This window comes from Oculina patagonica, chromosome 4 (genome assembly GCF_052425735.1).
Source record: "Oculina patagonica isolate OP01 chromosome 4, crgOcupat, whole genome shotgun sequence".
NCBI lineage: Eukaryota > Metazoa > Cnidaria > Anthozoa > Scleractinia > Oculinidae > Oculina > Oculina patagonica.
Genome location: NC_135761.1, coordinates 52,725,333 through 52,750,336, shown reverse-complemented (window position 1 = coordinate 52,750,336; position 25,004 = coordinate 52,725,333). Strand labels below are relative to the sequence as shown.

The 25,004-nt window shown below is 38.8% G+C and overlaps 2 protein-coding genes and 1 long non-coding RNA gene across 6 annotated transcripts; 2 read left to right on the top strand and 1 right to left on the bottom strand.

Annotated features, from left to right (window-relative positions):
* Window positions 1-883: 883 nt before the first annotated feature.
* LOC144650614 (isocitrate dehydrogenase [NADP] cytoplasmic-like) lies at window positions 884-11,308 on the bottom strand. The gene is made up of 13 exons (XM_078510338.1): window positions 11,124-11,308; window positions 10,533-10,651; window positions 10,308-10,347; window positions 8,918-9,024; window positions 8,272-8,358; window positions 7,657-7,817; window positions 6,787-6,933; window positions 5,506-5,573; window positions 5,307-5,375; window positions 4,549-4,700; window positions 3,680-3,820; window positions 2,707-2,757; window positions 884-2,154 (listed from the first exon to the last, which is right to left on the bottom strand). Exons 2-13 carry the CDS (start codon window positions 10,546-10,548, stop codon window positions 1,946-1,948), a joined length of 1,248 nt encoding a protein of 415 aa, XP_078366464.1. The 5' UTR covers window positions 10,549-10,651; window positions 11,124-11,308; the 3' UTR covers window positions 884-1,945.
* Window positions 11,309-11,970: 662 nt separating this feature from the next.
* On the top strand, window positions 11,971-17,779 carry LOC144650650 (AN1-type zinc finger protein 2B-like). Its single transcript, XM_078510379.1, has 5 exons — window positions 11,971-12,255; window positions 12,500-12,554; window positions 13,403-13,474; window positions 16,521-16,663; window positions 17,529-17,779. The coding sequence occupies exons 1-5, from the start codon at window positions 12,146-12,148 to the stop codon at window positions 17,590-17,592; spliced, it is 444 nt and encodes a 147-aa protein (XP_078366505.1). The 5' UTR covers window positions 11,971-12,145; the 3' UTR covers window positions 17,593-17,779.
* A 2,365-nt stretch (window positions 17,780-20,144) lies between these two features.
* Window positions 20,145-24,098, top strand: LOC144648842 (uncharacterized). Of its 4 annotated transcripts, XR_013569784.1 has the most exons (4): window positions 20,167-20,253; window positions 22,935-22,965; window positions 23,042-23,184; window positions 23,965-24,098. It is a non-coding gene; the product is annotated as an uncharacterized LOC144648842 (long non-coding RNA). The 4 variants fall into 4 exon arrangements; XR_013569783.1 differs by lacking the exon at window positions 22,935-22,965 and having other exon boundaries at window positions 20,145-20,253; window positions 22,987-23,184; XR_013569782.1 differs by having other exon boundaries at window positions 20,153-20,253; window positions 22,935-23,184.
* The last annotated feature ends 906 nt before the right edge of the window (window positions 24,099-25,004 follow it).

Below are 25,004 nucleotides of genomic sequence, written 5' to 3'. Positions count from 1 at the left end.
AACCTCCAACCAGGAGGACCAGGGTTTCACACTTTCACACCCTCGGATTTGAAGAGTAGCTTATACAGCTAATATCTCCGAGCATTTCTCAGTAAGCACAATACAACGGGCAAAGACCAGACCACAACACCGGGAACTCCATGCCCTACTCTTTACGATAAGCGTGTGGGTTCTTTTACGTCCCCTGCTGACCATAACACTGAAGATACAGGAGACGGGGCCTACGGTTAATCGTCCTTATCCGAGAAGACTGGAATATCTAACCATTTGCAGATGTTATTGCAAAGGCAGCATATTCTCCTCAGTTATTTTAAGACCCCGAGTGCTGGTCCGGTCTGGGACTTGAACCCAAGACCTCCCGCACGGTGGTCCGGCGCTCTACCAACTGAGCTAACCGGTCAGCGGTTTGGCTTCTGCCCTTCGACCTTTTCTGCAAGGTTGTCCCAACCAGGAGTACAAGACTCCAGCCGACATGCCGACTTATCAAAGTTGTTTCATGTCCTAAATTTGGCCTTTTTTTTGGAAATTTTCAAAAATCATCTTGATTTAGGATACGTTTTTACCCTTTTCTTCCAAAAATATAACCTGCCGAATTTATCTTGTACAATCAATGCCATTTTCCATGACTTTCCAGGCCTGGAAAATGAAATTCTAAAATTCCATGACTTTCCAGGTTTTCCATGACATGTACGAACCCTGTAGGGGTCATTGAGACACACAAACCATCCACGACGATAAAGTGGGGTGACCCCGTGGGATGGGGTTCATTGCGTTACTTGCTTTTAACTGGTTAGAGAGAGTCTTAGGTTCAGTTAAGCCCCCTTATTGGCTAAAAAAGTCTGCAACGTGCTTGAAAGCGTCATCTTTATTATGTACGGAAAAACCAAAGCCATTCAGTAGTTGACATCAAGTAAACGCGGTGGGTTAAAAACAAAAATAAAACAACAATTTTGTTACCTACTATTAAAATAAATTAGGGTGCATATGAATTACCAAAAAGAATAGAATACATCAATGGTGATATCTTCATTTATCAATATTATAACTTAGTTCGACTGCGCTCTGTCATAAAGGGGAGAACTCCTACTATAATTTTGATCCTAAATCAAAAACAATTCCTATTTTGTGAAAGTTCTATTGAGCTGCTACTTAAGGCTATCTTCCAATCTCCACCGCGAAATAGCAAATTGTTAAGTTGTATTGAATGTATACGTATGTTTTACATTAATGATTACGACCATTCACAATTTTTTTATTTTTAATACAATTTGAAATCATTAGTCAATTATGGATTTATTCAACATAGAATTTGAAGCTACGACACTTGAAATTTTCCTAACTTAGATATCACGTTCTTGCAAGACATTTTTCTGCATTATTAAATTTCTTATATTAAATTACTTTAATTAATGAAATTTCAAATTTTAAGAATCATGAATTATTTTCCTTTATAAAAAAATCACCTAACGTTTCGTTAATCCACACAGTTGTTAAGACACGATTATAAATAAAAAACAAATTAAAACTAGACCTAATGACAACAACAAAAATGCTTAATAAAATAGTTGAATTGGACAGGCTACCTATACTTCCACACTGGATATATAACCAATAACTTCTCACAGTTACACAGTGTTTACAGAAACTTTGCAGAAGAACAAGTTATTCAGGCGGCATTTTCTTGCACCTTGTCGCAGAAACAACTTGAAATACAGCGGATTCGCACAACAACGCTTTTCCAAACTTACAAATTTGCAACCTCGTTCCCAGGGTCGAGAAACCCCGGGAACGAGGTTGACAAATTAGTTGACAACGAGTTGCGAGAAAATGCTGCCTGGATCACTTGTGCAATAAAAATTCAAAGGACTAGAGCTTGTTTTCCACCGTACAGGACGGGCAAGGAAGGCTCAATTAAATTCACTTATTTTGATGCACAGTTGACTTGCTACAAACGACTCGGTGACTGCTTCAATTTAACCGCCAGATTTTCAGCTATTTTATCGAGGAATTCGAAAGTATTCAGATAATCCGACCGCTGAACGTTAGCCAGTCCCTTGATGCAGCCAGCGAGGTCCTTGGTCATGTGACCAGCTTCAATTGTGTCAATACAGGTCTCTTCTAATGTGTGGCAAAAGTTGGCAAGATTGTCATTGCCTGGAAAAAATGAAAAAAAAAAAAAACCTTCAGAAATTTAGGAATGGGGGCAAAAATCAAGACCCCAAGAAATCCCTAGGGCTTTAAACAAAACCAAAAAAATCCTTGGACCAAAAATCAATCCCCAAAAATCCCATGCCAAATTTCTGACCCATTAAATTTTTCAGAAAGGGGGAATGATCTGCAGATATAACACAAAGAAAAACATTAGAAACACGTTCAGTGTTTGTACTTTATTGGCAGAACTATGCAGCCAAGACATTGCCATGAATCTTTAGATTGTTGTTAGGAATAGGGGCAAAAATCAAGACCCCAAGAAATCCCTAGGGTTAAACAAAACCAAAAAAAATTGTGTTTGTTTGATTTGTGTTCGCCGGCCACCATCTCCCAAAGCCCGCAGTCTATGACCTTTGCAGAAAAGAGCGGCTGAGATAAGATCTCATCCAAAAAAGAGATAAAAAGATTAGGTCTCCGTCGTTCGTTGAATAAATTTCAACGTGTCTAAACAACATCCCATATATAAAGCTCTGCACACTTGTCAGCTCCACTTACCATCCAACTTGGCGCGATGTAGCAAGCCTCTTGTCCACGCAAAGATTGAAGCTATGGACAAGCAGGAAGTAGATCAGTAATATGCAGTAATGGAATTGACCATAACTCATTAACTATAACAAAATTCTTGAAATAGCCTCCAATAACAAAGTGGCCAACAACAATGTTCTTTGCTTGGTTCCTTATTGTGACTGGCTACTCCTTGAAATTCCAAAAAACCTTTCAAAAACGCCTTTTCTCTGCGATTTTGTCATAGAGGTAATTAGTCTGCAAACATTCTCCCTAATCGTGAACTTAGCTTCGTGTAGTGTAGGAAGCATAGCGAGATCGTGCTCGGCTTTCCGATTTTTTTCTTCGTCCCGCACCGTTCGCTGGCTATAAATCGCTAAAAGGCTTCACTTTGTCAATTTTTTTTCGGAATTTTGTTCAATAGGTAATATGACTGAGTAAATCTACAGTGGAACCCCGATATAACGATATGCCAAGGGGACAGTAAAATTATATCGTTATATCGAGGAATCGTTATATCGGGGTTCCGTCCCATACATTTTACTATTACCGGGACATAACATATTCATCGTTATATCGGGAATATCGTTATATCGAAGATCGTTATATCGGGGTTCCACTGTAGTACTAAAGGTACCATCTTGTATGGTCTACACATTACTAAATTGAATAAATATATAAAATAAATGGACTTTGTTTAACGAGGGTTACACATTTATAACAGTCTTGCGACTGACAAACCTGTGGGCCTCGGATTCCCGATCGAATTGGATTTGGAATTGTTAGTTTTAGGAAAACCGGAGAACCTGGAGAAAAACCTTCGGAGGAAGGACAAGAACCATCAATAAACTCCACCCACTATGACGCCAGGTCCGGGAATCGACCCAGGCTACATTGGTGGGAAGCGAGCGCTCTCACCACTGCGCTATCATTGTAAAAGCAAGATTTCAAGCAGGCGTCTTACCGACTGGGTTAGTAGAGGTCTCTTTGCCTTGTTGGTGCATGCGGTAATGTCTTGTCACTGTTCCATGAGCGGCTTCAGCTTCTACTGTTTTACCATCAGGACACACAAGGACACTGGTCATCATGCCAAGCGAACCGAATCCTGCAAACATGCAGCAAGTTCAATTACTGTCTATTCACGTCCTGCAGTGATGTGCGTAATGGTAAAAAAAGAACCAGGTCATTCATGATCTTCCTTGAATTTTTTCGTGCCTCATACTCGTTCCCTCCAAGTAACAATTCCCACCAATCCCATCACATCCCCTTAACACCCCCCCCCCCCCACACACACACACACACACACACACACACACACACACACAAAAGGCGCTGGAAAGGCAGCCATTGTTTAGCCTGCTCCAGACGTTCAACTGTGCTTGGTAGGGGAGTAGCGTGAAGAATGGGGAGAGGAAAAAAGCGCAAGGAGTTTGGGGAAAAGGGGCTTCTCTCCCTAGACCCCTCACTTTTTTTTTTAATCGCTCTTTTCAGTCTGCAACGCTCCCATTGGTTTTTCTTGCGCCGTTTCTGGTGCTGTTCATGTCTCTATTGTGACCAGCGGGATCCGAAGCAATTCGAGCCCTATACCATGGTGTTATATCAGACGCCCTATTGGTCTTTGACAAATTCTATATGACTCAAGGAACGTCATGTAGCAACAAAGTCCAATTTCATGTTGGAAAGTAGGCAACGACGATTTGGAAAGAAGTCGGCGAAATTTGCCTGTTTAAACCTACCAAGACAGAGAATATAAAGAATGATATGCTTGGACGCACAGATGAAACATAACAAGTGCTACATATACCAAACGTGTTCTACTTCAGGACCATGTACCTTGAGCGACAGAATCTGACTGTACATCACCATCATAGTTTTTACAGGCCCACATAAAGCCGCCTTCAGACTTGAGAGCATAAGCTACCATGTCATCTATTAACCTGTGTTCATACCACAAATTTTTCTCTTCAAACTGCTTTTTGTAGTCCCTGAAAACAAAATACACACATGGTCACTCAACAGCTTAAAACCCTGGCCAAACGGCAACAAAGATACATCACATACATCACTTTTATTTACCCTCAGATTTGAAGAGTAGCTTATATAGCTAATATTTCCGAGCATTTCAACAGTACGCACAGTACAGTGGGCAAAGGCCAGACCACAACACCGGGAACTCCATGTCCTACTCTTTACAATAAGTGTGTGGGTTTTTCAACGTCCCCTGCTGACTATAACATTGAAGTCGAACTTGCGTACAGACTTGCATTGGCTGGCCGAACGGACTCGCAAGTGCACGCAAGTTGTCAAAAAACCATTTCAATGCTACAGAGCGTGCTGCAATTCAGTACTTGAAGTATAAACAGTAAGACTTGCGATGATCTCGACCAAAGGGAACGCAAGTCAACACAAGTACACGCAAGTTCAGGCCAAACAGAGACGCAAGTCTCCGATTGGCCAGGCCTTTACGCAATTTCCAGCCAGTACAATAAATTAATTGTCTTAAATTACCGCCTGCTTTATTAGATTTGCAGTCGGACATTGAACACCCCATCCCCTTTACCTGACAGAAGGTGTTTATTTAGGTGACTTACCTTTCATATATTTCTTGGAAAATATCCTTGAATCTACCGTCATACTTTTTGAGAATTGTGTTCTTTGTGCTAGAAAAAAGTAAAATCTTATCAGAAAAAATGATTGGCGAAATAAAACTTTTAGAACATGGTATGTATATAAAAATTCGAATTAATAAGTTGGTATGTATATAATTAGAAACAGGCCAGCTTCATTTACCTCATGTATAAAGGATATTTCTTCTCTAATGCATATTTGAAAGAACTGTGGGCAAAGTTCTTGATGGACTGTGAAGTGAAAAAAGGTTAGAGAACCATGTGATGGTCTTGTTCTGATGCTATACATGTTGGGGACGGGGATGCTCACTGGAAAATGTTAAATCAAACCTCTAAAGGAGACTAACCGGGCATGGCTTAAACTTTTTCCCCTAAAAGCAGGGCCTTAACTAGCGATAGGCAAGACAAGGCACTTGCCTCATCTAGATTTTTACCCAAAATTAAAAACAAAATATGTTTTGTTGGGAAAATAATGCCCAGTTGAACAAGATTGATTTTTCTCAAGAAATACATCATGAAAAATATCTCTGAAAGAGTTTCAGAACTTCTAGATTTGAACATTTTCTGGAGGGCATGCCGCCAGAATCTCCTAGCAAAAACTTGCCTCGTCTATGACAAAGGTCTGGTTATGGCCCTACTAAAAGATACTGTTTTTAATGCCTGATCGGTCGAGGTTGCCATGGCAACACAGTATGACAGCATTTTTTTATTTCTTCATCTGCAAGCTTTGATGGTGTTCTGTCTTGAACACCCTACATGGGACCAAAACTCCATAACTTACACCCCTAATTGAGATGATGAGTACCGTATTTTCTCGATTAAACGCCGGGCCCCGAATAGACGCCGGGTCTCCAAGGTGGAGTGGTAATTAAGCCGTTCAGGCATTTATTTGAGGTGTAACGTGCTTCAGGTATAATGGCAAGATGCATTCATGTCACAAATAATAATTAAAAGCCCTTTCTTAATACAAATTTTGCTCGAATAAACTGCACCATTTAGATAAACGCCGGATCCATGAAGCCAAGTTTGAAATAAACGCCGGGGGCGTTTAATTGAGAAAATACGGCATCTCCTTTTCTCATATGGGAGTCCCCCTCCCCCCAGGAAAAATCTTTATTGTTTAACGGCTAAGGATAGGATTTACATGTCAGTTTGTCAGTGACAGGTGATACGTATTGGTCACTGTTCTTTCACACCTGTAGGTGTAACAGTCATCATGTGTTAACTTTCTTTTTATTGATCGCAGGGTATTTTGCATGGATCTAGCAACCCATGATCACCAGTGGAAATGCTTTCTTGTTTCCCTGTGAATTTTTAGTTCTTGGTTAACTGCTGATGAAAGGTCTAATGTCTCATTATTTATCAAAGGGATGGATTAAGGTCTGAACGATTGGTCAGAACAGTCATATATATAACATCCTAAAATCTGTGTTAACAAGTTTACCGCATCTGTATTAAACATCCCCATGGCAACTCCGCCACCATCAGTGAAGTTGTGTACGACATGTTTGATTGGCTCGCTGCCATCAGAGGGTGTGTATATCATCTCCACTTTACCAGTGCCAGGAACAACAAAGTCTGTTGCTTTGTACTGAAGACAAGATAGAGTGCAAGTTAGTTGTCTGACTTTAATAGGCCATTAAGGTGAAATGTTGAGTAGATTGACAAGAAGACGAAAAGAAAAGAAAAGAAATTAGATAGGAAATTTGAGCAGTGAAGGGTTTTATTCACCGCAAAAATCAGCACCGATCAGATTGGATAATTTTGACAGCCAGACGTAAAACAGAGGGCAAGCAGATGACACGTACTTTAGGGGCGGTATGAAAAACACAATAGCGTCAGGGCAGGGGTTCCCCTTCCCCCTTCTCTGATTGCACGTCGCGCTCTCTCCTCGCACCTCACGCTCGAACTCCCCTCCTCCTTCCCCTTTGAACGCCGGCCACACAGGCTAAGCACTCAATGAAACTCATTTTCTCAAAATGCCACTTCGAGAGGTCCGTAATCTGTTAAGATTGTATTTGACATTAGCTGTGGCAGCGGTGACTTAAATTTAAAAGCATACATTTTCTGCCCTCTGATATCTAAAGAACAACCCAAAAAGCACCACAAAGCAGGATTGTCTGAACTTCCTAGTTATGCATTGTCACAAATCAGTTTCAGACACACCAGACACTGACATTTTGGGAATTTGATTAGGGGGATGCGCCCCCCACCCCCCATTAGCTCTTGGCCAATGAAAAATGGAAAGGAAAAAAAAAAATCATTGAATTATAATTTGGTTTGTTTGGGTAATTTTGATTGTTGCTATGACTACCTGATCAGCATGAGCATGACGACCAATGATAATCGGCTTCATCCATCCTGGCACCAATCTTGGAATGTTCTTACAGATTATTGCTTCTCTGAACACAGTTCCGCCAAGGATGTTACGGATCGTACCATTGGGAGATTTCCACATTTTCTTCAAGTTGAACTCTGACAACAATAAAACAAACCATGGTTGTCAGTAACATTCACTTTTTTATGCAGATTGAAAACTCTCGACAGCCAGTTTTAAAAAAAATTATGCCAGGTAGAATTATGGCTGCCTTTTAAAGTAGGCTCGATTTCCGCCGTCTCCTCGAGTCCGGTCTTTGTTCCTCCCGAGAGAGAGTGCTTTCGGGGGGAGGAGCGCGGGCTCATTTTTTCGAAAAGCGGCTGGAAATCGAGCCTAGGGTTAAAGCAACTGGCTGCTTTATGCTAGAAATTCCAATCAGAGTGGCCACCTAAGCTACATGTAACAAAGTGAGGTGGGGGGGGGGGGGTATGTTTGCCAGCAGCCAGCAATTAACAACCAGTATCACTTATCATTTAGGGGAGGGGGGGGCTAAATGTACTGCCACTCATTATAACTTTATACTTGTAAAATGTCAGCTAATCAATTACTGACCTTCGACTCTCTTTTCGTCTGGAGTGATAGTAGCACATTTGATGCCAACATTGTATTTCCTCACCGCTTCTGCTGCTTCCACAGTCACTGAAACAAGTAAAGTGAAAAAAATTGTAAAAGAAATCTTTTATAAACTGGCCTGCTTAAAAAATTATCTTCAAATGGCCACAAGAAAATTCAAAATAACAGTGTTAAAAGTTTACTAAGAAAATAAACTTGGATGGTAAAATATACTACCAAGGGAAGATAAAGCAAGCTAGTCAATTAGGAATGGCATTAGAAATTCCTTCAAGATATTCGTTAAGCAAGTTGGAACACAAACAATAAAATATATAATCATTAACACAGAACTCTAGACTGGATTTCAAATGTTTTCTCAGAAAAGCTAAATCCCTGAGCCAATGCCTTGAGCTTATCCTAGTTTCTGAAGCATTAAGCGGTTAGGAGAATTTCAACTCCCCCCTGGATGGGATGCTAGCCCATCGCAGGGTTATCCCCAGCATTATTTCATGGCAATAACCTGCACTTATACACCTGGGACGAGAGAGACCCTCCTGCACCTCAGATAATGGCCTACTCTGAAATTCAGGCTCAACATAAAATCAATATTGAACAGAGAAAGTGGATTTATCAAATGTGAACTCACCTTTGTCATCAGTTTTATCCCTGTATTCAATCGAAAGGTCGTAAGACTTCACATCCATGTCCACATATGGAAAAAGAAGCTTCTCCTTGATAAGCTCCCATATAATCCTATAAAGAGGAAAAGTGCATAGGATTGTAAACTGAGAATCTAGATAATATAGTCTTTTATATCAAAGAGCTCAATTTAATACAAGGTAATAAAACTTATGTCTTGTATTGTTTTCTTTTAACAAGTTAAAGTGTCCCTGAATAAATAGGCCTCATTAGGCATGCAAGAAGATTTTGAAAATTAATAAAATTTGATGATGATGATGATGATAACTGAACTGCGGAAATTTACCCAAATAATTCTAGCAAGAAAACATGATACTAACTACATCGTCAGTACGCTCAATATTCCAGTCTGTTTGGGGAAATGAACATGAGTCCATACTAGGAAATCAGGCCTAACTCTCAGATAATAGGAACCAATAATTTGTCATATTAAGTCACAAACTCTGGACACCACTGTTGTGTGACACAAATGTGACTGCTTTTTCCAAGGATTGCATTGGCCAAGTTTCAAAAGATGTGCTGATACCATTGAATTTGTGTCTCACCCTGATTTTCTATGGTGTTCCTCGTAAGGGTTGAACTTTTTATGGGTTTCTGGCCTCAGTATTAAAACCCCCCAAAGCCTTGTTGAATTTAATTTGTTCCTTGGAAGATATAACTTAAAAGATTTATCGTTTTTATGTATTATATTTCTGTTTCCTGACTCTTTGCATTGACTTAAACTGGAGTGGTATGAGTCTAGGGCTGGGAAGTTTATCTTCTAATTAGGTAGAGAACTTGAAAAAGTATGTTTTATGGGGCCGCCGCTGTCACAAGCGCTAGCTAGCGCGCACAGCTGGTTTCTGACGGAAGTGAAATCGATTTTATTATAAACTCCGATCCAAGATTGAGTCTATAATTTTGAGCGAAAATGTTTCCAAAAAATACCCGCATATACTGGTACACGTAAAACTTAAAACCTCTCGTGATTGCATGAAATTTCACTTGGTTTCAAGTCTGTCACGAAATGAATTGCGAAACCTGAAGTACGCCGGCGCTCCCAGTGCGGTCACGACTGACTTCACCACGCGAATAAATTTACATGCAAGATTAACGAGGAAAAAATCGCCCAATATTTTTAATTCCTTGTGTGTGACGATATTAAAAGTTTCAAAAATGTTATATTCAGATGTTGAATTACATACAGAAGCGTTGTATATTAGTTTAATTCAATTTTATTTGCCGGTTGACCCTTGTACCTTTGTACGATACAAAAGACTCTACACTAGTAGTCTCTGCAGGCAGTAAATTGCAGGTTACTCCTTCGTTCGAAATATTCACATCATCATACAAATTACCTTGTCATTTCGTCTCCTTGCATTTCAACAACTGGACCAGCTAGGAGGGCAAAGAAAAGAATTGAATCATTCTGATTGTAAAATGATAAAACTAAGAACGCGTCCACGGCAAAATTATCGATCGAAAATAATGAAAAGCAACAGCCGTTGAGCTGCAAAAAATTTATATTCAACAGTAATCGTGACGCGGCAAGAATTCATTGAAATCATTTCAAGAGATCTTACCTTGTATTTTAGCCATGTTGTCTTAGACAGTAAACAGAGCTTGACCGATGCACGCTACACGCTAGCTAATACTCCAAGAAATGTCGAAATCCACCGGCCTGTGTTCGTTCAGTGATTGTTAAGGATGGGCCGATACTCGATACCAAATATTCGATACACCGATATTTTGACAATTTTGAAAAGTATCGATACTTTCGAAAAATATCGCACTTTCGATACGTTTTCGATACTGCACACGTGACCTGAGCCTGCGGTCTTCTGGTCAGCACCTGAGGTTAAAAAATACAATTTTGCTCAAAGAAATATTGATGTTCTTGTCAATATTTGAATTTTTCTTGCCTTGACTTGATGTCCACACATTGCTGATGCAACTGTGAAACAAAAAGACCAAAATCAACATTCTTGGCTAAAATTTATAATGCCACTTATGCCAGGTCTGTCCTTTGTATGGTCACGTGACAAACCAATGACATCGGGACGGAAATGACGTCATAATATCGATATCGAGATCGATATCGAGAAAAAAGGCAAATATCGTATCGATATCGTATCGTTTTGAAAAACCTGTATCGGCCCATCCTTAGTGATTGTACATTGCACAATGTTTTCCCGTGTTACCTTGCGTGTGTAACGTAAGTGACAATACAGTACACACTCGCTATATTGTTCTGTTGAAGTTTTTAGAAGATTATCTCATTAATTTTAAATATTCCTTGCTGCATGACGGACGTTCCCTTGACGCTAAAACGGGACAAAGAGAATTCATTTAGCTGACTTAGCTTATGCAAACAGTTTGTTATTCTTTGTCTTTTTCAAGTTAACTCTGCAGAAAAGTAATTTTAAAGTAAAAAAAAAAAAAATAGTTAAGACTTAAATAGTGTTACTTTTAGGATCAGTACTAGGGTTAATTTGTAAGGTTTAAGAAACATTTTGTCTTGGGTTTAAACAGTACACATTCTGTATAAATTTGCTAACGCTAGCTTGCGAACGCAGTCCTCTCCCCAGGGGGAGGGGTACACCCCGAAATTTTGGAAGCTCTTACTCTATTTAATCGGACCCAATTTCGGACCTGATTCAAAAACCCTAAGTCAGTGTAAACATCATCCTCGGAGACCCAGGGGCAGATTTATTCCTTCGTTTCGCCCCACTAACTGCCCCTGGGTCTCCGAGGATGCGTTAACATCCGAGAAGGGCTTCAAATATTAAACAACAGTGGTCCTGCAATGTTAAAAATCGGGAGCGAATTTGAAGAGGAAATTGCTGATCAGAGTGCAGCGCAGACCAAGACGGCTCAGAAACCATCCATATCCTTTGGTGCCTCACACAGTTAAAAGCTAGTTTATAGAAGTTAGACTGTGTACAGCCATCACACAGTACCCCACTCCCCCCTACCCGCCCCGCGATTCCTTATATATTTTTTCCTTTTTGCGTGACAAGGTCCGCGTTCAAGGAGACTGGGAACTATTAGTCAGCGGTTAGCCGTGTGACCGACCAGCAGAAATTTCTGGACTTCCCTCGCATGAGTCAGGAAAAGTATCAAACATGACTCAGCAAAATGTATATAAACGGCTGACCAGAACGATGAGTAAGTACATTGGAACAAACGCTCGATCATGGCAGATGAAGCCGATCTACTTTCGATTGGAAAACACTGCAGTCTAGCGTCGTGCAAGCGACTTGACTTCTTGCCATTTCAGTGTTCGCACTGTAAAGATGTTTTCTGGTAAAATTGTTTCTTTTTATTTCGAGTTCTGTCATTATAATGTTAAATTTAAGATGAGAAATTTCAAATGTAGTATGTTCATTTCCCTAGCCAGGACGCTGAATAGTCAGCTATTTCGATGCTAAGGTCTTCACTTTCGATAAGCTTAGATAAGCTTTTTAAAATTGAATTTTATATGCCTATAAAAAGTTTTAAAGAAATAAGCTTAAGGTTACTTACTTTGTCTATTTTGTTGGCTTTTTAGCTTGGAACATCGTACCCCAGAAGAACACCAATGTTCACATTTCGGATTGACTGATGTAAGCATCTATACACTGTATTTATTGTAACTAGTTGACTTAATAACTGGCTTTTAAAATTGCACCTTTACACAGTATTGAGTGTTTAAGGTTGGGCGAAGCTGGCTTGATTATGATGTTCTTCGCGATTTTTTGTCTGTTTAAAATTCAAGATAAGCTGAATAAGAAATACAGTAAGCCAATCTAACAAAAGAATTGCTGACTGTAGATGACACGACATGTACTAGACATCTTGATCAAAAGCTATCAGATCACAACATGTGCAAGCAAGAACTACACTGGCACCCCTCCTGTTGACGCGATTTTCTGTAGGGGCTTTGAAAGTCATTTCTAAGGGGTTTAAGTGCCATTGGCACAAGTTTGATTGTTTGAATATATCTGACGAGGCTAGAAAAAGAGTTGGCCTTTTTCGCATAGGGTAAGGAAAAATAATTGGGTTATTTCTGAAAGGGGCATCATGTCCGCCCTGTGATGTTTTTTTTTTTCTTAGGGGGGGGGGGGGAGAATATAAAATGAAATGGCCCTTTAGGAGTTCCCAAGATACAGTTGAATCCCGATAACTCGAACCCTCAGTAACTCGAACTCCCGCTAACTCGAACCTTTTTCGATTCCCCTTCAGGTCATTTTCTTACTAATTTTACCCTCGATAACTCGAACTCCCGACATCTCGAACCTATTTCGATTTCCCTTGAAGGTTCGAGTTATCGGGATTGAACTGTACATCATTCCCCTTCCCTGCCAAACCTTCTTAAATGTACAAGTAGAGTGTTAATTAGAAACTAGTCAGGAGGGTTTGGATTATTCATGAGCACTTTTAATATTTAGCATACTTTTCTCATTGCAAATAGATTCAAGTTCCTGTTTGTCCGATCTGTAATCAAATCATAAAAAAATCCAAAGATGAGGACATCAACAAACAGGTTAGATCGGTAGCATCCAGTGTTTGTGTGAGATTTTAAAGTTTTATATAATTATATGTTTGATTTTATTTGTTAACCTAAACTTGGTGACATGTTAGTTTCTTATGGCAAGCCGACTGTAGCAATATTCAATATTTTTATATTTATTCAATTTAATATTTATATTTATGTAATATTTTTATATTCATTCAATTTAATATTTATATTTATGTAATATTTTTATATTCATTCAATTTAATATTTATATTTATTGAATATTTTTATATTCATTCAATTCAGTATTTATGTTTATGTAATATTTTTTTATGTTTATTCAATTCAATCCCCGAATATGTATGTAAACACTTTTTAATCATTTAATTTAATCTGTCTATATTCATTTAATCTGTTTATATTCATTTAATTTAATCTGTGTATATTCATTTAATCTCGGGGACTGGGGCAAGCCATCAGATCAGAAGAAGGAAGGACTGGGAAAGAAGCAATATGGCGGATGAGAAGTCGGATGAAGAAGGTTTCAACAGTAAAGGTTTTGACGTTGTAAGAGACCTGCCTGCGTTTTTAGCTTCGGTTTTAGATAAAACGGAATACATTTGTCAAAATGACGTCGACGAAGGAACTGCCGAAGCGCATGATGAAGTTATTGACCAGAGTATTACGCTCGGTCAGTATAAAACACGGACTGCGGACTACGGACTACGGACTGGGTAGTGTTGGCATTAAAAGTTGACTTTCTCAACAAAGTTAGCCTTTTTCCTGCAGAAAGCCTGCTTATAGGTTACGGCAAAGCACTGTCAAAACACCTTAAAATTTCCTCCAATTGGGAGGCACTTAAAACTTGTTTTTTTCCTGCGCTTTAGTCTTCCATTGTTGGAGTTGTTGTGGAGACTCGAATCAAAACTCAAAATGTTGTTGATTTCATTACAGTTGAATCTCGATAACTCGAACCCTCAATAACTCGAACCTCCTGCTAAACTCGAACCTTCTCCGATTCCCCTCCAGTTCTTTTAATACTAATATTACTCTCGCTATCTCGAACCCTTTTTCGATTTCTTTTGAAGGTTCGATATATTGGGATTCAACTGAATATCTGGCCTCAAGCGGCAGGCACGTGAGAATTTGACAAACAACCCTAATTTGCATGACAATGAAAACCGGGTCAGACACTTTTCCCCGTGTGTTTCTCTTCTGCGAGTAGAATTTTTTTAGCCTCTTCACTTCATCAAAATTCCGTGCCTCTTTTTTGCTATCATGGGAGCTAGTGTTGAAATAAGCGAATGGCGAAACGTGAAATCAAACCGTGTGTTAGTGTAGCAGCGAAAATAAGCAAAATTCGCACGTGTTTGTCTGTGAAGCCAGACGATAATCCACTTAACATTAGAGTTTGAAACCAGGTTTTGAATCGAGTTCTCGTTTTAACAAGGAATTATTCACTTCTACAATGGGATAGCCTGTGTACAGCCGTCCCGCTCGGAGCAGGACGGCTGTACACAGGCTACAATGGGATGTTGAAGAAAAAAATATCAAATTCCTGAACATTGAATAATAATTGTTGACTCTTGAGAAAAACCCTTCAGTTGTTTTGACTGTAAGGGGCTCCGTAAACCGTAAGGTAGCTTGTTTTGACTGTACTTTGCCGAGGAAGATCATAATTGTTCGAGGTGAATCCCTACGAAGTTCAACGGATGACAAAACGGTCAACTCTGAAAAAGATTTATTTACTCTCTTCGATAACAAACAACAACGTAATACGAGCCGACAAAGGACATATAAGGTCCGTTGCGTTACATGCGATCACATGCACAGTTTTGCGTGAATAGTTTTATGCTCATGTATGTACATCCTTGATGGGTTCTCGTTATTTCTAGCCGTGGTTCGCTTTTAAACGCATTTTATATGCTTAGTCCTCATTTTATACCGCAGTCCGTGTTTTATACCTAGTCCGCAGTTTGAGTCCGCATTTTATACCTCAGTCCGTGTTTTATACCCAGTCCGTAGTCCGAAGTCCGCAGTCCGTGTTTTATACTGACCGAGCGTAATACTCTGGTCAATCACTTCATCATGCGCTTCGGCAGTTCCTTCGTCGACGTCATTTTGACAAATGTATTCCGTTTTATCTAAAACCGAAGCTAAAAACGCAGGCAGGTCTCTTACAACGTCAAAACCTTTCCTGTTGAAACCTTCTTCATCCGACTCCTCATCCGCCATATTGCTTCTTTCCCAGTCCTTCCTTCTTCTGATCTGATGGCTTGCCCCAGTCCCCGAGATTAAATGAATATAAACAGATTAAATGAATATAGACAGATTAAATTAAATGATTAAAAAGTGTTTGCATACATATACGGGGATTGAATTGAATAAACATAAAAAATATTACATAAACATAAATACTGAATTGAATGAATATAAAAATATTAAATAAATATAAATATTAAATTGAATGAATATAAAAATATTACATAAATATAAATATTAAATTGAATAAATATAAAAATATTGAATATTGCTACAGTCGGCTTGCCATAGTTTCTGTTGTTTATGATACTCAACTGGTTACAATTAATCTCAGACTTCTGTTGAAATGGCTTTTTTCAGTCCTTTTCATACACCACTTACAATCACACGATGACAATTTTGATTGCTGGGGGAGGTTTCCTTGAACACATGATCATCAAATTCATAATCACATTATTACATTTATTTGGAATCCATGACTGAAACATATGGTGCATGAAATTACCTGACTTAGACTAGAAACAATAATTATAGTGTCAACAAGACCAGATACAATTAAAAAGAATAGTAATTTGAAGTCTAGCTAGATTGCATGTTTGCAACAAATAATGTGGAGTACACAATATTAAATAGGAAGATCTTGTTATTTCATTTGTTATTTATCTGACAGATAGGTGTCAGACAGTCATGTTAAGTTTTGGTGACAGTTAAGTGTCACTTATTTGCTATGCATCTTTTGCAAAAGAAAAGTAGCATAATATAATTTATAACTATAGATTGAATTAAATGTTAGTTTGCTTTTTTCCTGTAGGTTGAAAGACACATCCTCAGTGGCTGTAAGAGCCTGGTGGTAGGCAAGCCAAAGAAGAGCAACAAGTGTTCTTTGAAGACATGTCGTCAACATGGACTGATGCCTTTTGTGTGTGCAGAGTGTAACAAGAATCACTGTATAAGGTGAGTGAGATGCTGGACGACATGAATATGTTGTGGTTCAATTTTACCCTTGGTACAATTGTTTGGTATTTTCCTTTGTTTTATATTCATCATATTAGAGCGGTTTTCACTTGAGTGTCGAAAGTAATTTGCGTTTGCTTTGGTTTTGCATTACTACGCTCAGTGATTGGTTTAAAAATCTCGCGCCACTTTCTCGACCAATCATAATTAAAACCAAAACCAATTGTGACTCGCTCGTGCACGTTTTCCCGCGCTTCGTGCCGGCTACATGTATTTGCTTCGAGTTTTGATTGGTTTACTGGGTTGTCTGTGCCCTTTGTGATTGGCTAGAGTGATTACTTTGGTTTTGGTTTTACGACACTCAATTGAAAACTGCTCTACCATACATAAAACAAAGCAAAATACCAAATTGTACCTAGGGTAAAATTGAACCATGACAAATACATTACGGATTATCCTTTTTCAGTAATGAATTTGGTGTTAGGTGTTTAGCCTGCAAACTGGTTCCCTTATGGGATATAGGGTGAAAGAAAAACAGCCAGTGGAGCAAGTTAAAAAAATCAGAAAACCCAGCTTGTTTATTTCTTTCTACTCAGACCACTTTGCACCACAAGCTTTTTTTAATGTATACCTCACAAAAAAGGCCTGTTTGAAGGCCATTAGGTGTTGAGTTAAAATATTTTAACTAAAGAATGCTCCCTGACATTAATCATTAATTTTTTAAAACGGACTAATGCAAGCAGTGACTTTTAAGAACAGCTTTTTTAAGTGTGTAAACACCAGAAAAAAAAGAAACAGCTGTTCTCTCTGAAGAATTTGAAGGTGTTTGCCAGACATTAATGTTGTTGGTTTGTCCCCATTTTAGGCATAGACATGCTCAAGATCATTTGTGTGCTGCCCTGAAGGTTCCAATGATAGCCTGTGCATAAAACCAAGATCAACATGAAATGATGTAAAAGTAAATTAGTACCTTATTGCTAAATTATTGTGACATATTAAGTGCTCCAGACCTGAGGAATTGTTCTGTGAAAATTTTCAGCGAATACATATTTGGCAACAACTTAGAGTAGTTTTCTGTCAATAACTTTATAAAGATGGCACCCAGCCATTTGCAACAAACATACTGTAAATAATGCAATGAACCATGCAATTAATTTTGGCAAGACTGGAAAACGTTTGTAAGCCAGTGATTAGTTTTTATTTTGATCCAAATTAGTTGAAAATGTAAGCAATTATTTCCTCTGATTGTTTACAAATGTTGTATAACTACTTAAAATCAAATTTGACAGCTTAGCAAAGTTGTATTTCTTTTGAGAGTCAGCCAATTTAACTGCACAAAAACAGAGTACTACTGTGAAGTTGTTCACAGCACTCTTACTAATAAATTGTAGAAAAGTGGGAAAGTATATATATTGAATTTTTATACAATTAATGTCATTCAAATAATTATTTGTAAGATAGAAATAAAATACAATTTTACTGTCAAACCTTTGTTAAGATTCAGTCACCCTCAGTTGTCCTGTCAAGGATATTGTACAATCATGTAAAGCATTCACAAAGTGTCTCCATCCTTCCTTCTCAGCTGGGGAAAAAAATTTCAATTAAAAAAAAAATGGGAAAAATGTTCCCAAGTTGAACAAAATTGATTTTTCTCTAGAAAAAAACCTTATGAAAAATGTTGAAGGAAGAGTTTCAGAGCTTCTAGAATTCAAATTTTCTGGAGGGCATGCCCCATAACCCTCTAGCAAGATCCTGCCTCGACTATGGAAAAGGTCTGGTTACGGCCTTGCTTACATGTGGTTGTCATCTCTCAAAGTAAATGATGGTTTCTCCTTGAAGGTTTACTCTTCGTCTAGCCCTTCAGCTAATGCCCATGATGTGAAGGCTTTCTACTGGTCGTTTCTCTTGTGGTTTGTGCAATGTTCCACCTCTGTACAGTGTTTTTAAGTTACATTTTCCAATTAAACAGACCGAGGTGCTCTGTTTTTGTTAGGCCCAGTTTATCGTGAGCTCTCTCCTGGGGGAGGGTCCTGTCATGGTCCCCCCTAAGTTTTTCCAGGCTCAAGGTTTAAAACTCCCAACTGATTTTATTAATTTTTCCTGTATTGTATTGTATTACAACTGGCAAGTTAAGCTGGTGACGTGGAGATGCATCTACATCAGAGTCATTCAGAAAAAAACTGATTCTGTTTCATCAAAATTTGTCCCAGTTTGAATTTGCGTAACTCTCTATCACGAACAGCAGAACCACAAGTGCAAACCGGCAAGTCTGCTCGTAAAGTGGTCTACCTGATACCCTGGAGTTCTGTATACCTCACACGTGCGTGATATTTAGGACACTCTCCTGCAGCCTGGGTTCAACCCGTTCAAGTTGGGCGCGGTAAGGAGAGTTCAGATACTGCTGTAAGAGTAGCGAGGTCCGTGCAGAATCACCGAGAGCCAACTATTTTCCGCTCGGGACTAAACACAGCCGAAATAAGCTCATGAAGCAATCGTAAAGTGTTTCGTATGTTAATTTGCGCTGTTCAATATCAAGGTCAGAACAAATTTGTCTACAAATTTAACGTGATTGATTCTGTTAAAGATAGGCACGCAAGGCATGCATGAAAAATTCGTTTTATTGTTTTTTATTGTTTATTACTCTTTAATTTTTTTGTTTAGTTGTCCATTTTAGGCATTCGGTTAGCTGGGAAGCAACGTTAAGAAAAGCGAGTGAAAAAACAACAACAACACTAGGGTAAGTCGTAGTCTCGCCGTTCTTCGCACTTACCCTTCAACGTTATGGAGCGGATTGGAGCCCATTACCACAGTTACCAGGATCGTGCGGTGAAACCCCCATACAAAGTCTATGTCACGGCATTTTCATAGACCGCTTTATTTTTAGAGTATCCTCCCCGCGAAAGAGGGCAGTTCCGGCCATTGAGTGCGTGCTTTTATTGGAGGCTATAATTCTCGGCTGTCGTCTCCCTGACCTCAACCCCCTTTCCTCCAGAATAAGACTTTCTAGTTGCGAAAACAGTAAAAAGCAGATGTGAAGGAGAAATTATTCATATTCTCGTTGTTAGCTTACTTAATTTGTTAATGTTTATAAGAGGTGACTAAAAAATCCTTCATCAAGCTATAAAACAATTAACTATCCTCCTTTCTACTAGAAGCTGAGAGTTTCGTATAACGTTTTCTAACCATTCAACGACGTACTTTTTTCGCGTCTCTAACGAAACGAGAGGTGAAGCGGATTCTGGCATTAGCTGAATATTAATTTAACATCAGATGATTTGAAAAGCAGAATTTAAATTAATCCTATTTAAACAAAAACACATTTTTAATATGACAAGATTGCGCATTTAAATGTCAGTTTCTAGAAGCAGGAAGTACATGATTGACATTTGACGTGCAGACCAAAAGGAGCTAATTCAAAAAAAAGAAAACTGGTTAAATACTGAAATAATTGTATGGCTCATGACAGCCAAGTTTTAATAAGCAGTTGAGTACACATGTTTGACGAAAATCTGGACAGATCGCGCTTATTTTGTAAAATTTATAACTGGAAGAAAAGAGTAGCTTTAAAAGGTTCTTCACTCTGGTAAAAGGTACGTCTCTTAAAATGCAGCTAAAATGGGTTCCCATAAGTGATACATTTAGGACTGAATGTTCTTTAGTTTAATGCGCTTTTATTTTATCATTACTCGGGGTCTTTCGGTATCATTTTTCACACGCAACCGAGACTAATTCAAAGCAAGCGTTTCCAAGCGGTCAATTTTTATTAGCTCGAGAATTGAGGTATCAACAAAGCTACTTCAAATGCACTGTTCTCTTGAAAGCGCTTTCGATAAATAATTGCGCATGGTTAAAGTTTTTTTTTTATTAATTTCTAACGTCCTTTCGTGCTACCAAAGTGTTGACTTGAATTTTTATAGAAAAAGCGCAATATAAGTTTTAAATATTATTATTATTATTAAAAAACTGGCTAAGAGAGCTGACCAATAATATTTTTGATTTTTTGCCATCGCAAACGCGAGACGACTTGTCGTTTTAACATACCTTGAAGATACTTTCTTTAATAGGAAATACGGTCAGTAAGAAATTTTGTAGGAAACTAAATAACAGTGATTTCTGTGTAAACTCGTAGGCAGAAAATACTTGATGACGCAAACAGAAATTAACACAACTGGAAAGTTGAGATGTTGGATTACACACAATTCTATATAAAGGACCCCGTCGCCGTATAGCGTCATAAAGATACTCGTCGTTGTGATGATGTGTCAAGTCACTTTACTAAAATAAAAATGTTGGAATATTTTGCCATCTGGGAAAAATTTGGAAAGATGTAAAAATTGTCAATTTGTATCAATCAGAATTTGAATTTGGATAATTCGTTAAATTTACCAACTTTCCTCTAGTCGATTGATCAAATGAGGCGAACTATTTCGAGACCAAGTCAATTACCAACGGTAACAAGTTTCTCGGCTCCCCAGAGGTTGGTGGTAGATCACACGACTTGAAATCTAAAATTGTTTACATGCACATAATAATTTTAAATTGTTAAATATAATTTTCAACTGCAACTAATTTAACTTTAATTGGCCCGATTACCAATTGCTGTTCGGAAGACTGGAGTCTCGGGACTCGAGAGGGCGGTGGAAACCATGATCCGATTTTAAATACAGTCAACTCTCTCTTAACGGACACCTCCATAAGACGGACACCTTTAGACGGACACCTGGTTATGGTCCCTGCCGTTTTTCAGTCATTTTACTGTAAGAAACTCTCTGTAAGACGGACACCTCTCTAAGACGGACAACGGACACTTTGAAACCACCAACGGACAGGCACTAAAGGTTATTTTTTAGTGAATAATACTTCAAAACCTGCTATCGACACTATAGCATAGTAGGACAGCGCCTTTAGAATACCAAATTTACCAAAAACAATCCGCTATAACGTATTACTTCTCTGCTTAAACTTGTAGATTTAGTTTTCTACTTACAGTATCACCGTTTGTAGATTTAGTTTTCTACTTACAGTATCACCGTTTGTTATTAACAAACAAGTCAAATCTCTGACATTATTTTTGTTTCACTTTATAGGTTTTGCTAACGTAAGCGACTAAAAACAGACGTGTATTCGATGTACATAGCCGTTAAGCTTTATCGTCTCAACATTTCTGGTGTCACGTTACCTCGACTCTCTATAAGGCGGACACCTCTCTAAGACGGACAGTTGGGGCCGGTCCCGACGGTGTCCGTCTTAGAGAGAGTTGACTGTACGCCTCTATGGTGGAGTTTTTGCATTCTAGGCAGCAGGAGAGTTCATGTTTCAAAATTAGAGGAGTTAGTAAAAGCATCCTGGCCCAGCTGAATAAACGTGTAGATAAGAGAACTGTTGGCAAACTGAATTCGAAAACATTTCTGGAAGCTTATTTGCAGGAGCTGATTCACATGAAAACAGTGGCGACATGACCAACACAAATTATTCATAAATGCATCACTGACAAATTTTCGTTCTTCACCACTTACTATATACCCCTGTATTACATTTATCCGAATAAGTAAAAAGAAAATTTAAAACAAACTAACCCTAATTCTTAAAAAGCGTTCTAAATTAACGTTTGAAGTAAGAAAAGATGGAATTTCTCCAAGATTTCTCCAAGATTTCTCCAAGGTTTAAGGAGGCAAGCGTGGCCGAGTGGTTTAGGGCGCTGGTGTTGTAATCCGGAGGTCACCGGTTCGAGGCCTGCCCTTGCCACTAGCTGGATTTGTTTCTCGGTTGTCCCGGTTCAAATCCTCGACCACCTTTGTATATCCAACTGGTCTGCCTCCCCAGTTGGGATTTTTAACCTTTTATGTTCATTTAAAAATTTTCCTCTGTTTCAGTGGCTGCCTGTAAACTAACTATCTCGTTGAGATATGGCTAAGTGCATGACCACTATAAACACATATTTATTTATTTATTATTTATTTCTTGCCGGATATAAAATTGTATAAAAATAAAGCTTGCAGAGAAAAAAAAGGAACCGGCGGCCATTGAAGGTTCAGCTCCGGGAGGTCCACTTCGATTGGGGGGAACGGTCAGTTGCCTTACTCCAGTTTGGTAGATTCTCACAAATGTGGGGGATTGGGGAAAGAAATGCAAACTGAAAAGGACCGTGCTGCTGGGTTGGCCCTGTTTAACAAGAAAGTGTCGTTTCATTTTACACAGTTTCTTTGCATCTTGCTAATCTGCACCGCAAACTCTAGCTAGTAAAGTTGTGTCTTAATGTCTTGTCCAACAGGTCGGTCCGTGAGAATGGAAAGCACTCAAAGGTTTGTTTTGTTTTAAAATAGCTATGGCAAGAGGTCTCTATCTTCTCTCACTCCTTTTGATGTCGTTATTGTTAAGCCACGTCTTAGCGCAGGAACGCCGTGGGTCTTACCGGGAGAAAATAAAAGAAAAAATTGAAGAAAGAAGCGAAAAAAGAGAGCACAGGGAAGAGCAAAGAGAACAGAGGCCGAGCGGGTGGAGACGAAAGCGAAGTGTACACGGTATGATGTTAATTTGTCGAATACCGTAGAATTCCGATTATAAGCCCTGGGCTTATACAACTAAGGGGTAAGGGGTTGTAAGTCGGATGTATTTTTTTTTGTTTTTAGCTAGATCGTCCTATAACCGGGGGGCTTACAAGCGAGGGCGGGGGGAATTATAATTATTACCGGAATTTTACGGTATAGAAGGGAGTTGCTCTTTAACTCAAATCAGTATCAAATTAATATCGTCTTATGTGGTAATTGTAAAAATACAAATGTCAACATAAAATAAAGAAAAATGTTGATCAAAACACACAAAATTGCATTTTTTTTGCCAACACAGTTGCCGACAAATAGTTGCCATGGCAACTTCAAAGTTGGCGGTCAAGTGGCAAAGTCGCTCAGTTTGGTGATTGGAGCTTTAATCGTTTTGAAGTTACAAATCTTCACGTTGGGGCGGGTCTCCCCTTTTCTGTCCTTTCCCTTTTTTGTTTTGTTCAACTGATAATATAACGACACTCGAGCCTTCGTTCGTATTGGTCAGTGACGACACCGTGTCCATCCCGATCACATTAGAAGGTTGGGTTGAGTATCTTTGGGATTCAAAAAGGCATACAAAACCTGGGACGGAAATGTTGTTTTGAAGCATACATTGACTCTAGAGCTAGAGTTGTACTAAACTGCGATCAGGCTTTCTTTTTTTCTTGGCGTTTTTCTTGAATTTTTCTTGACGCAGGTTAGAGTTGTACTGTTTTTACTTTTGTTCTTAATGCCTGTTTTCCTTTTTTTCTTTTACAGTTTCAAGGCCAGAGCTCAGCAAGGAAGAGGCGAATAATTTTATTAATGTCTACAACATTGATGATGACTAGATTAAATTTAAGCCGGGTTTATCCAAGTTGTAAAAGTCGGAATAAATGTTTAGTTCCATGACAGTTACGAATACACCATGTTCTTCTCTGTTAATTTAATTACTCCGAAGGAAATTGTCAGCCGTTATAACGCCGTTAGTTTCTTAGCAACTTAGAGACGAAAATGTTAACTGCAGGCCTGGCCCGGTCCTGGATCGAAGTCCCCCTATTGACTGGTAGATTTTCTCTCCAGTTTTCACTTTGATAATGGAGAAATGCGAAAAGCTAAGTTTGACAGATAAGAGAAAACTGCTAAGTTGCGTGAAGGAAAACAGGGGAATAATTAGCTCTCTGAAAGGAAGGTTTTCTCTGCAAGCAAAATAAAAAAGAAGCCAAAGAATACTAGCAAAAAAGGGAATGCGTAAAATTATTAACCCTCCCCACATTCATACCCCCACCATCGTACAAGGGGTGTGGTGTGTGGAATGGAACTCCTCCCCAGAGTTCTCGATCTATAAAGGGGGAGAATAATTATTTTGCACTGAGAAGAAAGCCCGTAGCTTACTCTACAAGATGACATAATTTTTGTTGGCTGTGACGTCACATGACGCCATAAGAACCGCCATCTTGGATTTCACCATTTTCTTAGAAAGTCAGAAAATAATGGAAATTGATGCAAAATGAAGCCAGAATGCTTATGGAATGTAAAAATAAACAAATCGTACAATTCTGTTTCAAAAAACTAGAAAAAAGTCGATTTGGGGAAAGACCTGCTTGTTTATATGACTTTGCCATGGCAACGTCAAATATCATTGAAACATGGTGACGGGGAGGGGGAGGGGGGGGGGGGTTGGCATCCACCCTCCTTTCCTTGTACGTCCGAGGGTTGATCGGTCAATATTTTTGAATTGGGCAAGGAGAAATGTAAAAAAGACATCGCCCGGCGTTCTTTTAAAGTCTTCAACACGCCTGCAAATGAGTTGTCAACTT